Consider the following 17,479-nt stretch of genomic DNA (forward strand, 5'->3'; position numbering starts at 1 on the left):
TTTACTTATTTCAGAATGGCAGTGTGTTTCTAGGTTTGATGCAGTATGGTATTTAAGTAGTTGATCAGAGACAAACCGTAAATTAGAAATTATTGGACTGTAAGGGTGGTAACAATAGTAAAAAAATTTTCATGTCTCTGTATATGCAATTTATAGTGCTGTATAATACCAGAGTTTTTCGTTATTGCATTTCCAACCACAAAGGACTGGGAAGAACCCCCAAATAATACTTCCCTCTTTTTATTGCTTTTTTTTTTCTTCAGATTTGGACATTGAACCTAGGGTTGCACACATGCTAGGCAAGCACTGAATACGTCCCCAGCCCTTTTTATTTTTTATTTTGAGACAGGGTCTTATTAAATTGTCCCCAGGTTGGCTTCGAACTTGCAGTTTTCCTGCCTTAGCCTCCCACATAGCTGGGATTATAGGCGTGTGCTACCAGGACTGGCATAGTATCTTCCTCTTAATTTTTATAGTTTAAATTCACTTGGGACAGTGTAAAGACTATGTAATATACATGCTAATGTACAAGTTAAAAACTAGGTAGAACAGGACTCTAAAATGATGCTTTTTTTTTAAGAGTAGCTTGATTTGTATAAAGAAAACTGAACTGCGAATGAATTTCTTTGATCCAGTTCTGCTGACTAAGTCATTGGCCTTCTTTCCACTTTTCACTTAACTGCAGGGGACGTGAGCCCCTCTATCTGGATTTTTCTGTCAGAGAGTTTAGAAGTAATGGGACTGAGGGGTGGGGAGAAGCTAGGGCTTGGGGTAGAAAACAGTGACAGTAGTGGGATGGGTATGTTTTCTAGTAATTTACCATGATCTTTTTGAAAGAACTGCCTGTGCATTTTCACATAAGTTCAGCAGAGATGATGTTATAGTTATGGATCTAATTTTTTTTATTACCTTAGGTTAACAAAACATCATTTCAGCCAGACATGGTGGCACACGCTTATAATCTCAGCATTTGGGAGTCTGAGACAGATTTACAGTTCATGGCCAGCCTCAGTTACTTAGTGAGGCCCTTTGCAACTCAGTGAGACCCTGTTTCAAAGTAAAGAATAATAATAGAAAAAATTATTTTTCATTTTTCCAAGTATATCTGGAACTTTATCTATCTTCCCATATGGAAACAAGCACAATCACTGAATTAGACCTGGGTTCCTATTCTATTATCTTCTTGATTCTCCTTCCTCACCTTCCTCCCTTATCATCTCCTCCTTTCTCTACTGGGAATTGAATCCAGGGCCTTGGGCACACTAACCAAGTGGTCTACCAATAAACTACATCCCCAACCCCCTTTTAACTATTTATTTATTTATTTATTTATTTATTTATTTATTTTTGTGGGTCTGGGGATGGAACCCAGGGGCATTGTACCTCCAAGCTACACCCCCAGCCCTATTTTTTAGTCTTTTTTTTTTTTTTTTTTTTTGGAACAGGGTCTTGCTGAGTTGTGAAGGGCCTCGCTAAGTTGTGAAGGGCCTTGCTAAGTAGCTGAGGCTGTCTGCGAACCGCGATCCTCCAGTCTCAGCCTCCTGAATTCTGGGATTACAAGCATGCACCATCACACCCGGGTTTTTGTTTTTGTTTTTGTTTTTTTTATTTTGAAACAAGATCTTGCTCAGTAGATAAGGCTGGTCTCAAATTTGCAATCCTCCCACTTAAGCCTTCAGGGTAGCTGGGACTACATACTGTGGGCTAGTTTTAACCTATTTGAGTCTTTTCTGAATAAAATAGGAGTAATATACAATGCCACATATTGTGTGACTACATTCATATGAAATGTCCCAAGCAGGCACATTTGTAAAGATAGAAAGTAGATTAGTGGTTGCCAGGGAATGTGAGGAGAGAAAAATGAGGAGCGACTGCTAATGGGTATGGAGTTTCTTTTCGGATTGAAAATGCTCTGAAATTAGATAGTAGTGATAGTTATACAACTTTGTGAACATTCTAAAACCATGGGCTTGTACACTTACAGGGCTAATGAGGCTAGGGATGGTGGTACATGCCTGTAATCACAGTACTTCGGAGGCTGAGACAGGAGGATGATGGGTTCAAAGCCAGCCTCAAACTTAGTGAGGCCCTCAGCAACTTATTGAGGCCTTATTTCAAACTAAAAAACAAAATAGGGCTTGTAGCTCAGAGGTAGAAACTCTGGAGTTCAAATACCCAGTATCATGTACACACACCAAAAAGGGCTAGTTATAATTTAATAAATAAGATGACAGTGATTATGCCTACCTCACAAAGTTGTGACATTTAGAGACAATGTACTATAAAGCTCAGGTATATGGTGCTAAATATATGCAGCTGTGTGTGTGTGCAGTTGGTGAGTATTGCATTAGGAAATTGGAACATGGCAAAGATGGAAAGGACGGCAGGTGGGCCAGAACCGCTTTGAATTGGAGCAAGAGTTAGGCCTAGGCTTTCAGTCTCCCCCTTCATTTGCAATTCGGCTTCTGTGGCTCCTTGTTCTCTTCTAACCTGGCTGGCTCTGGGCATACAAAAATGCACTCTGTAGTGGAGAGACGTTGTTACAAATGAGTCATAAATAAAGCCCCATGGTGGCCCTGGGGCAGTAGTCTAGTTCAGAGGGAGGCTCTCCGATTGAGTATAGTGAGACATAGCCTGCTCAGTTTCCACTCTGCCATTCAGGCATCAGGGCCCCCTCCCTCTGCTGGTCACAAAGCTGGGAGGAAGTGGTCTTCCCAAGCACAATGGCTCCTCGAACCCTTTCCCTTTTTAGCTTTTCCCTTTCCTAATCTTCCTTTTCTGGGAAAATCTGTTTCCCACGGCCCAGGGCAGCTTTCTATTAAAAAGAGTTGTACAATCCTACCTGATCTTAAAAATTATTGCCTTCAAGCTTGTTATCAATTGCAGTATTTTTAGTTTAATCTTAAAAGTCATTATTTCCATATGCGTAGTGGGTCAGCCTTGCAAATGATTTTTATTTAATTTTTTTTTCTTTGCGGTAATGGGGATGGAACCCACGTGTATTCTACCTTTGAGCTGCACCCCCTGCCCTATTTTTTTATTCTTTATTTTGAAACCGGGTCTCACTGAGTTGCAAAGGGCCTCACTAAGTAGCTGAGGCTGTTGTGAACCACGATCCTCTGGTCTCAGCACCCCCCCCCAATGCTGAGATTACAAGCGTGCGCCACCATGCCCAGCTTGCAAATGATTTTTCAAGAAAGCTTAGATTTAGTCCGGTGTGGTGGCACATGCTTGTAATCCCTGCGCTTGAGAGGCTGAGACAGGAGGATCGCACAGGTTCGAAGCCAGCCTCAGCTACTTAGTGAGGCTCTCAGCAACTTAGTGAGACCCTGTTTCCAAATAAAAGTATAAAATAGGTCTGGGAGTATAGCCCGGAGGTAGAAAGCCTCTGGGTTCCACCCCCAGAACCACAAAAAAAAAAAAAAAAAAAGCAAAAGCAAGCAAGCAAGCTTAGATTTAAATAAAGATTCAGTGTGGCTGTGGAATTTTGTTTTGTGCTGTCCACTGTCCCCTTTGCTTTCTTCTTTGCTCTGCTCTCTGTCTCGCTAGATTAACCGAACAAGGAATTTACCTGTGATAAGCGCACTTCAAAAACAATCTTTTACCTGGGTGTGGTGGTGCAGGCTTGTTATTGCAGTGCTTGGAAGGCTGAGACGGGAGGATCCCGGGTTGCCCGCCAGCCTCAGCCACTTAGTGAGACCCTGTTTCTAAATAAATAAAAAAGAAATAGGGCTGGGGTGTAGTTCGGAGGTAAATGCCTCTGGGTTCAATCCCCAGTACCACACACACACACACACACACACACACACACACACACACACAAATACTTTGAAAATAAACCTTCAAAGAATGTAACTGAAATAAAGGGAAATAAGAATTTTATGTTATACCTGTTGCTTAATTCTTATAGGCTCTGATCATACAGGGTTATGAACCCCTAAGGATAACGACTGTCTTATTTCTCTTTTTATCCCTGCAGAGCCTACCATAATCCTTTGTACACAATGGGCAAATATCTATTATATTATTTCCATGGCTGGTAAATATTGGAATGATGTTTTGAAATTAAATGCAATTTAATTCCCACTTCAGAAGAACCTTTTTCCACCAGAGATGATATTTGGGTCCCTAAGAAAAACAACAGTGATAAGCTTTTGATAGATATAAGCTATAGTGTGTGTGTGTGTGTGTGTGTGTGTGTGTGTGTGTGTGTGTTGAGAGAGACACACACACAGATATGCAGAGACAGAGAGACACTGACTTCTTATGTTGTCCAGACTCATCTTGAATTCCTGGGCTCAAGTGATCTCATCCTCTTGCTTAGCTGTAACTATAGGCATGCACCCCATATAGGCTGCAGTTCTGTGCCAGCATCCCAAAGAATTATTTAATATGCCAAAGAATAAGTGGCATGCAATACAAGTAGACCTGTGCTTCATCATGATATGGAAAGTAAATTCTTAATATTCATTCACCAACAAATCTTCAATGCCTGATTCTGTATTGGGCATATGACACAGTAGTTAACTACTTTGTCCAAATAACTGAGATTATTAATTCCAAATCAGTGTTATAAAGAGGATTAATGTTTCATCACATCCCCTCTAGGGGATCCTACAAATTGGTTATCTACTTAACCATCAGTTTTCTTTAGTGTGTGAGTGTGGGGGGGTTAGAGAGGTAGGGCTTAGGAAGTGGTAAAACCAGAGAGCATTGATACGAATAGAAGTTGAGGGCTGAGGATACGGCTTAGTGGTAGAGCACTCGCCTAGCATGTGTGGGGCCCTGGGTTCCATCCCCAACTGGGGGGAAAAATCGAGTTGAGATACTCTGCTCATTTTCTGAACAAGTACAAGAAAATCAGTTCTGTTCTTTCTTTGCTGGAATAATGATAATTGTCTTGTTTGCATGGTTCAAGCGCAGCGTACATACATCAGGATTACCATTTGAGCTTCTTCCATTTCCATGTCTTTCTTAGAGGTTACTTACAGAGAAGTAAGAGTGTAAGGAGTGTTGGTGGATGTGCTTTCCCCTAACCATTGTTAGACTGTTACGGTGAATTTGCTCCCTCTTGTAGGAAAATAGATGGCCTCTAGGGATGATGGGTTTTGCTTCCTAGGGAATCTGAGCAGTGTCATTTATAACAAGGGTACTGAGAGGGTGAGTCCATGTGGAAGATGGAGTTTTTCTTACCTCCCAGGAGTCTGACTGGAGTATCCTATGAGGACATCCAGTCTCAGTATAGGCCATTCCTAGGCTGGCAGACCCAGTTCAGTTTTGTGCCAAATGAGGAATCTGGTGATCTTGGAACCTTGGAATTTGACATTTGAGCAGAGAACCTATGTGATAATGAGAGATGTGCCTCCCTTTCTTTGAGCTGTAAATCAAGCTCTCTGAGAAAGCCTCCTTATGCTTAAGGCTCCTCTGAAGTGCAGCCCAGAATTCTCTCCAGGAAAGTTGATCAGAGCATGCGACCCACCCATCCCCTGCAGGCCCCTGGTTGAAGTGCCCATCACACAGTGTGTTTTTCTATCTTTGTCAGACAGGGAGCAGTCTGAATATTGTCTCCAGTTGTGTGCCATGCGGCTGTGGGAACCTTCTGACCAACACTTTCTTTGGAGTTGGGCTGTATACTGTGCTTCCGTTCCCTTGGGTGCTGTTCTCTGGGCAGGAAGATGGGAAGCAGGACTGGAGGATCGTTTTGCTTTTCATTTGCCTGTGCACCTGGGGCATCAGAATTGTCCCAAAGAGCTGGGCATGGTGGCACACGACTGTAATCCTAGTACTTGCAAAGCTGAGGCAGGAAGATTGTAGGTTCAAGGCCAATCTCAGCAATTTAGTGAGACTGTTCCAAAATAAAATAGGGCTGGGGATGTAGCTTGGAAGCATAGCACCTCTGGGTTCAATCCCCAGTACCAAAAAAGTAAAATATTGTCCCAGAGACTAGTTAACATATTTATAAAAGCCTTTAATTTTTTAAAAATGCATATTTCTTTTTTAAAAGTGCTTTGTTGGGCACATGCCTATAATCCCAGAAACTCAGGAGGTTGAAGCAGATGGATCGCAAGTTGATGACCAGCCTAGGAAACTTAGAGACCCTGTCTCAAAATAAAAAATAAGCCAGGCGTGGTGGCTCACACTTGTAATCCCCGTGCTTGGGAGGCGGAGACAGGATGATCTTGCAGGTTCGAAGCCAGCCTCTCCGGCTTAAGAAACCCTGTTTCCATATAAAATATAAAAAATAGGTCTGGGGGTGTAGCCCGGAGGTAGAAGGGTTCCATCCCCAGTACCACCAAAAATAAATAAATAAATAAAATAAAAAGGACTGGGAATGTAGCTCAATAGTAAAGTGCTTCTGAGTTTGATCCCTAGCAAAACACACACACTCACACTTTGATCCATAGTAAAACACACACACACACAGACACACACACACACACACATGCGTGCGAGTGTGCGTGCACGCTTTTGTCTTTTTTTTTTAACTTGGATATAAAAGCCGGGCGTGGTGGTGCACGCTTGTAATCCCTGTAGGTGGGAGGCTGAGACAGGAGGATCGCACAGGTTCGAAGCTGGCTTAAGAGACCCTGTTTCCAAATAAAATATAAAATAGGTCTGGAGTGTAGCCCAGAGGTAGAAGGCCCCTAGGTTCCATCCCCAGTACCATAAAAAAAAAAACACCTTGGATATAAAAAGCATCTAACTTTAGCTTCATCAGATTAAGAGTTTTAGTGCCTTATTTACCCCAGATAGATTTGAGTTTCATGGTTTATTATAACCCTTTTCAGACCTTATGATGGGGAAAGAATTTCCCAGGATGTTTTGTTTTGTTTTTAAATAAAACAGACTTTGCAGAGCAAGGACTAATGCCCTGTCACAAAGGCAGCTAGGTCACATGACTAGCTTCAATGAAACTTCTCTCTGTCCAGATGTGAGAGGCAGTGACTGAGCCACTATGGGGCCTACTTTTTAGGAGTATCCCGTAAAACATGCTCTTAGTTGTTGATTGTGTGTGTGTGTGTGTGTGTGTGTGTGTGTGTGTGTGTGTGTAGGGGAGTACTGGGGATTGAACCCACGGCCATTCTACCTCTGAGCTACATCCCAGCCCTATTTTATTTTTTATTTTGAAATGGTCTTGCTAGGTTGTTGAAAGCCTTACTACGTTGCTGAGGCTGGCTGTAGACCTGTGATCCTTCTGTTTCAGCCTTCCAAGTACTGGAATTACAAGCATATGCTACCATGCCTGGCTAGCTTTAGCTTTTAGTATAATGGAGAATTTAGATGTAAGGAAGAACTGGGGGAAAAGAGCTAGCTAGTAGGAGAAAAGTCATTCTTATTTTTTTTTAGCACACAAGAACTCCTCTGGGTAAACCTATTTCATTTTCTCCTGATTGAAAACTGACCTGTTTTGCTGGTTCTTGTTCCATGGAGAGAAATGGAGTTCTGCTGCTCTGACTTGGAAAAGTGGTTTGCAGTGGTTAGATCATGATAAGATTGAGAGAGGCCTGCATTCTTGAAGAGGTGGCGATGTGTTTTCTACCCCTGAATAAAAAGAAAGGGCTACTGCAGACACCACGGGCCAGGCTTCCTCCGGTGGCTTGATAAGTAACTTCCATCAGAATGCCCAGTGCTGAAGCGTGCTGTGGTCTGTGCCACTTAGCCTTGTGGATTTGGATTAAAAAAACTGTTCCTTACATACTTAGGTTAGTGTCCTAAATTCCCCTGATCTGAGAGGGCAACAGCAAACTGTCACAGAAAGTTTGAAGAGATGGAAGGTAATATGCAGGGCAAAATTGGGGACAATGGCTGGGCTTGGTGACGCACATTTGTAATCACAGCACTTGGGAAGAAGAGACAGGAGGCTAGCAGGCTCAAGGCCAATCCCTGAGCTCAAGCCCCAGAACTACACACAAAAGTGGAGATAATGAAGAAACTCTTTTTGTTCAAGTTCCTCTTATTACTGAATTGGATGTATTTTTTTTTCCTGCTGTTTTTCCTTGTCAGGTAAAAATCTGTCTCTTGAACTCTTTCTTCTGAGCTCCAGAGCTATATATGTTTTACTAGGTATCTCTTTGGGTCATTAAAAATATTTTTATTTTTATTTTTTTATTATTTATTTATTTATTTATTTATTTGGTGGTACTGGGGTTCCTGGAAGCCCTTCTACCTCGGGGCTACACTCCCAGACCTATTTTTACATTTTCATTTTGGAAACAGGGTCTCCTAAGCCAGCGCGCGGCTGGCTTCGAACCTGCGCGATCCTCCTGTCTCTGCCTCCCAAGCGCGGGGATTACAAGCGTGCGCCACCACGCCCGGCTAAAAATATTTTTAAATAATTTCAAATGTGCATAAATGTTATCAGAAAAGTATAAAGAACTTACTTGCTTCATACAGATTTCCTAGTTATTAGTTTTTTTGGGGAGACTGGTTACTGAATTCAGGGGTATTCTATCTCCAAGCCATACCCCCAGCCCTATTTATTTATTTATCTGTTTATTTGTGATACTGAGGATTGACCCCAGGGACATTCTACCTGTGAGCTACAAACCTAGCTCTTTTTATTCTTTATTTTAAAACAGGTTCTCACTAAGTTTCAGAGGGCCTTACTAAGTTGCTGAGCCTGGCTTCAAACTTGGAATTCTGTCTCAGCCTCCTAAGTACTTGGAATACAGGTATATGCCACCACACTTGGCCCCAGCTGTTAACATTTTAATGCATTTGATCCATAACTGATCCTTTCCCCATAAACATTATAGCTCATCTTTTTCAAAACCTTTTGAGAGCAAGGTAGGATGTCTCACCACTAACCACTCCATTGTGCTTGTATACATATCAGCATACAACTATGTGAATTGGGAACAGGGATTCAATATTACCCTCCAGTTTTCAGATCCCATTCAAGTTGTATTAACTGTCTCAACAGTGACTCTTTTTTTTTGTCTTTTTGGTCCAAGATTCTATTGTTATATGTTTTAGACTCTCTTAATCTGGAATAGTTCTTTGGCCTTCCTCTGACATTCATTTAAAAAATTTTTTTAAATTTTATTTTTGGAAACAGGGTCTCTTAAGCCAGTGCGCTGGCTTCGAACCTGCGCGATCCTCCTGTCTCTGCCTCCCAAGCATGGGGATTACAAGCGTGCGCCACCACAGGCCGGCTTCCTCTGACATTCATATCTTTGATACATTTAAAAAGTAGAAGCTGGGTGTGATGGTGCAAGTTTGTAATCCCAGTACATGGGAGGCTGAGACCTGAGGATCACAGGTTCGCAGCCAGCCTCAGCTACTTAGTAAGGCTCTTCACAACTTAGTGAGACTCTATTTCAAAATAGAGAATAAAAAATATTGTTGGGGATGTAGCTCAGATGTAGAATGCCCCTGGGTTCCATCCCCAGTGCTGTAAAACAAACAAACAAACAAACAAACAAACAGGCAAGCAAACAACACTCCTTTCACTAGTCCTAGCATCCACCGACATCTCCCACAGCCTTAGAATCTGTCACAGTTCCTCTGTATTTGTTAGCTGGCATTCTGCTGTAGAGAAAGGCTTTCCTTTCCCCTTGTTTATATCAGTGTAGACTTGTGAAGTTTTTTAGTGGATTGTAACTCTCACTGTTCTCTTTTAGTTTTACATGTAAATGGTGCCCAGCGTGGTCACTGAGCCCCTTCACTATGGTTCCCGTGTCCTTTTAACACATCCTCACCTTTGAATCATTATTAATGGTTCTGAGTGGTTGTGTACTGTCTTCCAAGTGACAGGATCTAAGACCTCTGTAAGCATGGCGCTAGCTTCCTTCGAGGACCACTTCCATCTCTGCATCCTATAAATTACAGCCTCAGCTACCAGTTTGTTTCCTTTGTAGCATGACCAGCCTCAGGAGCAGTTTTACCCAGAAAGGAACTTGTTAGCAGGTTTCTGAGTACCTTTACCTCTGTTCACATAGCTCTTGGGGTGTGTGGGCATAATATTCTAGGGAGGCTTTATCTCTCTTTCCTGGTACCAGGATAATATTCTTAAAACTGTTAGAGTAGTCAGGTGTGGTGGCACATACCTATAATCTCAGTACTTGTTAGACAGAGTTGGGAGGATGGCAGGTTTGAGGCCAGCCTCAGCAACTTAGTGAAACCCTCAGCAACCTTGCAAGACCTTGTTTCTAAATAAAGAATAAAAGAAAAAAATAGGGCTAGGGGTGTAGTTTAGAGGTAGAATGCCCTGGGGTTCAGTCCCTGGTACCAAACACACAAAAAAGTTTCACATGCCTTCAGAAATGAAGATCCAACGAGAACAGCCTCAGCTATTACTTAGTGAGGCCCTTTGCAACTAAGTGAGACCCTGTTTCAAAATAAAGAATAATTAAAAAAAAAAAAAAAGACTGGAGGTGTAGCTTGGAGGTAGAACACCTCTGGGTTCCATCCCCAGTACTGCAAGAAAAAAAAAAAAATCCAAAGACCTAGGGAAAACTTTTAATGCTTAAGTTCAGTGGAGAATGGACAGCTATGAGAACTGGAATTAAAGGGCATAATCTAACGGTAATAGACTGGGGGAACCCAGCAAGGCCTGCCAGTCCAGATTCATGGCCTTTCTGTGTAGCCTTTCTTCCTTCCAAGTATGGGACCCCTCTGGAATCCGGAGAGAAGGGAGAGAGTAAATTTTCTAGGTTTTATGGTTTGCTTTGAGGGAGAGGGATGCTAGTATATATGACCTGCCTTTGGGAAGAGGAATTCTGGTTTCTGTGGCCCACTTTAGGAAAGAAAAGGAAGTAGGAGCCAGAGGGTAGAAGAGTCCTGAAAAGTTTTGCTTTTGAGGGATTCCTGTCTCCTTTAGTTGAGAGGACTCAGCACGCTAAAGTGCCATACTTTGGAATATCATGTTATGAGCCCCAAGAAGCAGCAGTAATACAATAAGGCAAATTTGTAGGGTTCTGTTTCACTTATTCCATCTAGTTACATGTTCTTCCTTGGCCATGGAGTACCCCTTACCTGTCCTTTGCTCACCTCTCAATAGTGTATATTATTGATTGGGATGAAAACAGGCAAGAAGGAGGGTATATTGATACAATTCCATTGCTTATTCAAACCCAAATATATACATATGTATACACACACACATATTTTTGTATTGGGGATTGAACTCAAGGGCATTCTTCCTTTGAGCTACACCCCCAGCCCTTTTTATTTTTTATTTTGAAACAGTCTTGCTAAGTTGCCAAGACTGGCCTTAAACCTGGGATTCTCCCTTCTCAGCTTCCCAAGTACTGGGATTACAGGTGTGCCTCACCACGCCCAGTACAAAAACAATTTCAATAAAGTATTTACCCTAACAGGTCACTAGTGACATAAATAGGTCATTAACATTCCTTTCTTCCACCTTCCTTACTAGAATAGTCTTAACTTCAAACCCAAATAGTAGTAAACACTGACTAATAAAAGGGTGTTAGGGCTTTTTCTTAAAAGCACCTACAATTTCTTTTAGAAAAGGAGCGCTAGAGAGCTAAGGTAGAATAACATCAATGTTCTTGAGATTTTGTATCAACTTGTGGTAATTCTGTGTTTTTCTCCCCTTTTTTTTTTTTTTTTTTGTGATACTGGGAATTGAACCCAGGGGCATTCTGTCTCCGAGCTACACCTCCAGCCCTATTTTTTATATTTTATTTTGAAATAGGGTCTCACTAAGTTGTGGAGGGTCTCACTAAGTATCTGAGGCTGGCTGCAAACCTGTGATCCTCCTGTCTCAGCTTCCTAAGTACTAGGATTACAAGCGTGCCTCATCATACCTGGCTTTTCCTATTCTTTATTCTTGATGGTCTGGAACAACTTTCATATAGACTATGGCTGTTTGCTTTAAATTGGAGTCCAAAAATGACTAAATTTTGTGTTTTGGGCCCCAGATTAGAAAACAATGTAGCAGGGGACATTTCCCACTACCAAGTGTTAACCTGGCTTCCTGAGACCTAGCCAAGGTACCTTCACAGCCCTGTGAAGGAATTTTTTCAGCTTAGGTAAGTAGAGAACCCTGGGCTGCTGTTTCCTCATTTTGTTTTTAAGCTTCTGTTTATCATTTATAAACAAGGATAACAATTGTCTGGTAGAATTGTGAGCAGTAGAGTGAGGAGGCAAATAAAGTGATCACACATAGAGAGGCTAAATGATGCTATCTAGAACAAATCAACAAGATGGTTTGCTCCTTTAGCTGCTCTGCTCTGCCACTTAAGACATTTGTTTAGAAGTAACCAGATAATCTATATTTAAGAACAACCACCAAGCAAAGAAAGAAAAAGGCCTTGGCTTGCACTTAAGATAATTTGATAGGAACTTTTCTGCAGTCAGAGTAGGCAGGGTTAAGGCCACCAACTGAGAAGCCACGCTGTTACCTTCTGGCAGCCCATATGCAGATGCTGTTGTATTAATTACCAAAGAAAACCCCATTAACTCAAATGTCCTTTAGCCGTCAACAAGGCAGCTGCTCCGGTTTTGAAACAGGTTTCTTCTCTCCCTCCTACTGTCAGTCTATCACTTTTAATCTCTTCTTTAGAGAACTACTAAGACAGCCCAGTAGGTCCTTAGAGCCCCTGGCTAGTTCAGTCAACTTTTTGATCTGTAGTTATAGTGGTCCAAAAGGAGCTTACATAATTAAATTCACATATAAGTTAAAATAAGATAAAAAACAACCAGATCTACCTCCCATCTCACACATCCTTACTGTTTCAACAGTTAAAACTGAGCCAGGTATGGTGGTGCACGCCTGTAATCCCTGTACTTGGGATGCTGAGACAGTAGGATCACAGGTTCTCATCCAGCCTCAGCTACTTAGTGAGGCCCTCTGCAACTTAGTGAGACCCTGTTTCAAAGAATAAAAAATAGGGCTGGAGGTATAGCTCAGAGGTAGAATGCCCCTGAGTACCATCCCCAGTACTGCCCCCCCCAAAAAAGTTAAAACTGATAGTACCCCAGGATTTGATAGTAGAACTGGGAGGGATGTTAAAGATGATTTCATTCAAGTCCCTCAGTTTACAGATGAGCAGTTAAAGGCTCAGGAAGAGCAATGGACGGCTGGAGTCACAGAGCTCAATGGTGGCAAAGTCTGGGAGCCGGAAGCCTACCCTCACTCGCCCCAGTGCCGTTTCCACTTTCACACTACACGCTCTTCACTGCCCTGTGTGCCCAGACGGAAGGGAGTAAAACCGTCTTACTTCCAACTTCATTCCTCCCATGTTTTTATTCAAATCTCATAGATATGGTGGAGAGGAATGAACAAGTTAAAAGGTGTGTGAGAAGCGGAGGGATTGATAGTGATGTATTGAAAAACAGGTCAGTTGGTGACAGCTGTCATGAAAAGCTTTCTTCAGCCCAGTAGGTTGTATGGGGAAGCCTCACAGAGTGCCTGAAAACAGAATTAGAACTGGGTTCAGCCTCAGCCCTTTCTCAATACACTGGTCTTTGGTTGTTTTGACAGAAGTTTTATATGTAGTGGCTGTTTTTGTAGGAGAGATGAAGCAGGGGAAGTGATAATTTGGGTTAGATGAATAATGGGGTATGTCCTGTGGTTTTGGCTGATGCAGCATGTTTTATTGGCTTTCCTGTAGCTAATACTGTGTCTCAGAGGTATTAAGGCTTCTCCTGCTGGTCCTATAAAGTAGTTTAGTTGATTTTATTCCCTAGTATTCCTCTCCTAGTAGTAGCAGTAACAAAGCTCATTTAGTTTTGCTGTTTCTTTTTTTTATGAAACAACTTTTGTTATAGGAATTTAAAGGTTCTGGTCAGTATGACATTTAGATATGTGAGAGTCTGAAGAGGACTGAAAAGAGGAAAGTTAGAAGGGTAGAGGGGAATGAACACAGTCTGGACTTGCCCCTGTTCACACTGAGACTATGGTGATTTAATTCTGCAAAAAGAATGGGAAGGTTCTACTCTTTTGCCCAAATGTCCTTTCCATATTGAGATAAAGGTGGTTCTTCGGAATAATAGTCGTCCTTAAATTACTAATTATGATACTGTACTTTTCACAGCACTTAGTGGATTCACTGGTAGTTTTCTGTAGACAGCTCTCTTCAATAAATGATAGATACTAACACAGGACAAATGTGTAACTTTAAGCACTTCCTATTTGTCTGTCATTGTGTTGGATGTTAAGGATACAGAGAGAAATAGGGTGGTTCTTTGTGCTTTTTATAAGTATAAACAGATAAATAGAGTAAACTGTGATCCATGTCTTATTGTGAATAAGGTACAGAGGTTCTCAGGACTTGCTACTTGCTGAGTGGTCACACATTCAATTGGCTACGCACCCTTACTTTTTAGGTCATAAGTTGGAAATTAAACCTAGTGTTTTATTCTCATGCTTATAGTAAATATCTTACACAAAATTAACACTCAGTTTCTCTCAATGAACACTGCTTTTTCTGAGGAACCAATCTTTTCCCCAGGAGATTTCTTTGTATATGTTCATACCAGGGTGATTCTTAGGGGTGAAAAGTAATTTATTTTTTGGGGGGGCAGTACTGGGGATGGAACCCAAGGGCATTCTACCTCCGAGCTACACCCCAAGCCCTGTTTTTTATTCTTTATTTATGAAACAGAGTCTCACTGAGTTACAAAGGGCCTCACTAAGTAGCTGAGGCTGTCCGCAAACCGCAATCCTCCTGTCTCAGACTCCCAAATGCTGGGATTACAAGGGTAGGCCACCATGCTTGGCTGAAAAGAAGGATCTTAATTAAATGCATAGAGTGCCCTGAGTGAACACAGACCTCTTTAACCCATTAGTATGCTACTGTGGAAGAGAAGAAAACTTGAGGGTTTAAAATGGTTACTGGAGAGAAACATTCTGAACTCCAGCCACTTTTTAGATGAATCAGGCCTCCTCCTTCAGTTTCATGAACACAACAGTCAGCCTACAAATGGTTTAATGTGGTTTATGATTAAGTGACTAACGCAAATACTATTTCAGTTAGTAGTACCACCCAAAACTTCAATTATGATGTATGCATTTGGCTCAAGGATTGGCCTTCCTGAATCTTAGGTGGAGGCAGGCCTTGGTCCTGAAGATGTGAAAAGGATTGAGTTTAGGCTCTGACAGCTTTAGGGAATCAACTTCTGGTTCTTTTTCCCAAACAGATTCTCATACTTTAGGAAGCTTTTTCTTCTTTCTTCAATACTATTTGTCTTTTTTGGAAAGCTAGTCATTCAGATTAGGTGGTTGTCACAAAAGGAGAATATTTTTGAGATAGATCACATCTGTTTCCTAGATTTGCCTGGATTTTATCCCAACAGGGAGTTCATTCTCTTTGTCTTACTCAGGGTCTTGTCATCCATAAATGGAAGGAATATGGCTTGATTAGGAAATATCGATCTTGATTGAGCACCTGATGTATTAAGAAAACAGATGACTTGGCATCTGGAATGCTGTCACCAGCTATCAGAGAGATGAACTGGAAAGCACTACAGTGTTTATGCAGTCTTGAAACCTCATTTCACTGTGTGTGTATATAATTTAGATTAGCTCAAATATTCAGTTATATAATATGTCATAAATGAGGAATATAAATGAAAACTGCATGTGGTAGAGAATGTAAAATGACCCTATGTGTCATTAGGTCTTTTCTCAGAAAGATTTTCATTTTGTCATATTCAGGCATAATTCTCCTTGGACTCATGCCTCAGTTATTGTCATTTTAATGATTTTATGTTTGTGATTTTGTGTTGAGTTCCTTTAAACTCCTTATGCTGTCCCTCTACCTTATGAAAAAGGAGGAGAGGGAAGACTAGGTCACTGCCAGTTTTCTAGGTAGAAATAACAGCTTGTTTCCTGAGGAGGAGCTGGGAGGAGAGCTCTGCTTGCTATTTGGAGAAAGCTGGGATGTTTTTGTGATACCTCCTTTAACTGAGTTTCCTAGAAGATTTTTCTCTAAGACCCTGGCATCCTAATGAGTCTCTACGTGAGTCTCCCTCCTTTTCCTCATCTTCTTTCTCCTCCTTTTTCCTTCACTCTCCGTTCCCCAACCAGGCCAGCTGAGCTGCATTTCCTTCCCACCTAAGGAGGAGAAGCACCTCCAGCAGATGGTCGACTGCCTCCCCTGCATATTGATCCTCGGCCAGGACTGTAATGTCAAGTGCCAGCTGTTGAACCTGCTGTTGGGGGTCCAGGTGCTCCCCACCTCCAAGGTGGGCAGTGAAGAGAACTGTAAGCTTCGGCGCCTCCGCTTCACCTATGGGACTGAGACTCCAGTCAGCCTGGCACTCTCTGGACAGTATGAATTAGAGCACACGCTGGCTGCTCACCAGGGCAACTGGGAGACCATTGCCGAGGAGGACTTGGAGGTCCAGGAGGACAGTGAGGACGCCGCTCATGTTTTAGCTGAACTGGAGGTGACGATGCCCCATGCCCTCTTACAGGTACCAGCCTCATACTTGAAACCATTGTGCACATATATACCTGCTTATCTTTTATTTTGACTTTTTGGAATAGTTTGGCAATATGAACTGTGGGCTCTGGGCAGTACCTTGTAGAGTCAGTGTCAGAGAAACATAATCTAGGAAGTTGCAGACAGACAAGGGTGTAGCCATGCCCTCCCTGCTTCTACTTATCATGTTGCAAGGCCCTGTGTAGCTTCTCATTCTGAAAGAAGAGAAATATGTGATAATTACCTCTTGACAAGCTTCTGCAGAAGAGTTATCAAGGCTAGACACCGTTTTTCATTTCTTAGTAGGAGATGTTGCTGGAATTGTCTCTAGCTCTCCTCTTTGAAAAGGATGGTAAGATGATGGGTAATTAATGTTATTAGAGACCAAATGAACATTTTGTGGGTTTTTCCTTAGATCTACCATTAATTTACTGAGTGAGAGAACTCACTTCTCTTACTTTATAAGGAACCTGGGTCTAGCTCGATGTAAGAAAACAGCAGTTCTTTCATTTGAAGAAAATCTTGGCTTCTCTCTTGAAGTAAACTCCCCGTGGCACTCCTTAGGAGGGCATGTGGTCTAGCGAGTGTTCTCGCCACCTAGGAGACTGCTCATCCTCTGAGCTTGCTTTGGTACTACGTTGCTAGAAGTAGGCCATTGACGAGACCAAGTGGGGATCGGCAAAGGATGTGACCATGTCAGCAGTCAGGAGTGGGTAGGAATAAAAGAATCCAGTGATATGCAGAACAAGGAGTTTGTTACCTTGGGTACTGATGCCAGGAAGGGCAGGCTAGTTTGGCAGGACTTGGGAGAGTGATTTTTTCTTTCTTATAACTTCTTTGTCTGCTTGTCATCTGGGAGCCTTGGATTCTCAGTCAGTGAATGAATCCTTTGGTTGTGGTCATGGTGTCTTATAATCTGGGAGTAGAAACTGCCTTCTTATTTCCTCCCACAGTCCATATTCCTCTTCATATGTTAGAGAGGGCTATGGAACAAGTCCCCATTTTAGCTCAGTTTTGGTTGTGGGCTTCCTCTTTCAGACTGTGCGCTTATACTGCTTAACTCCAGGACAGTGTGAGAATTCTTG

The 17,479-nt window shown here is 42.0% G+C and overlaps 1 protein-coding gene across 2 annotated transcripts in view; it reads left to right on the plus strand.

Annotated features, from left to right (window-relative positions):
• The window catches only part of DSTYK (dual serine/threonine and tyrosine protein kinase), a gene marked incomplete at both ends in the record, with an annotated part of 57,713 nt that overhangs the window by 3,234 nt on the left and 37,000 nt on the right, over positions 1-17,479 (plus strand). For both annotated transcript variants that reach the window (XM_080699595.1, XM_080699596.1), the window contains one exon: positions 15,998-16,386. In XM_080699595.1, the coding sequence (XP_080555721.1) occupies positions 15,998-16,386 (389 nt within the window). The remainder of the gene's footprint in view (positions 1-15,997; positions 16,387-17,479) is intronic.

Source organism: Muscardinus avellanarius (genome assembly GCF_963383645.1).
Source record: "Muscardinus avellanarius genome assembly, chromosome: 7".
In the NCBI taxonomy this organism is placed as follows: domain Eukaryota; kingdom Metazoa; phylum Chordata; class Mammalia; order Rodentia; family Gliridae; genus Muscardinus; species Muscardinus avellanarius.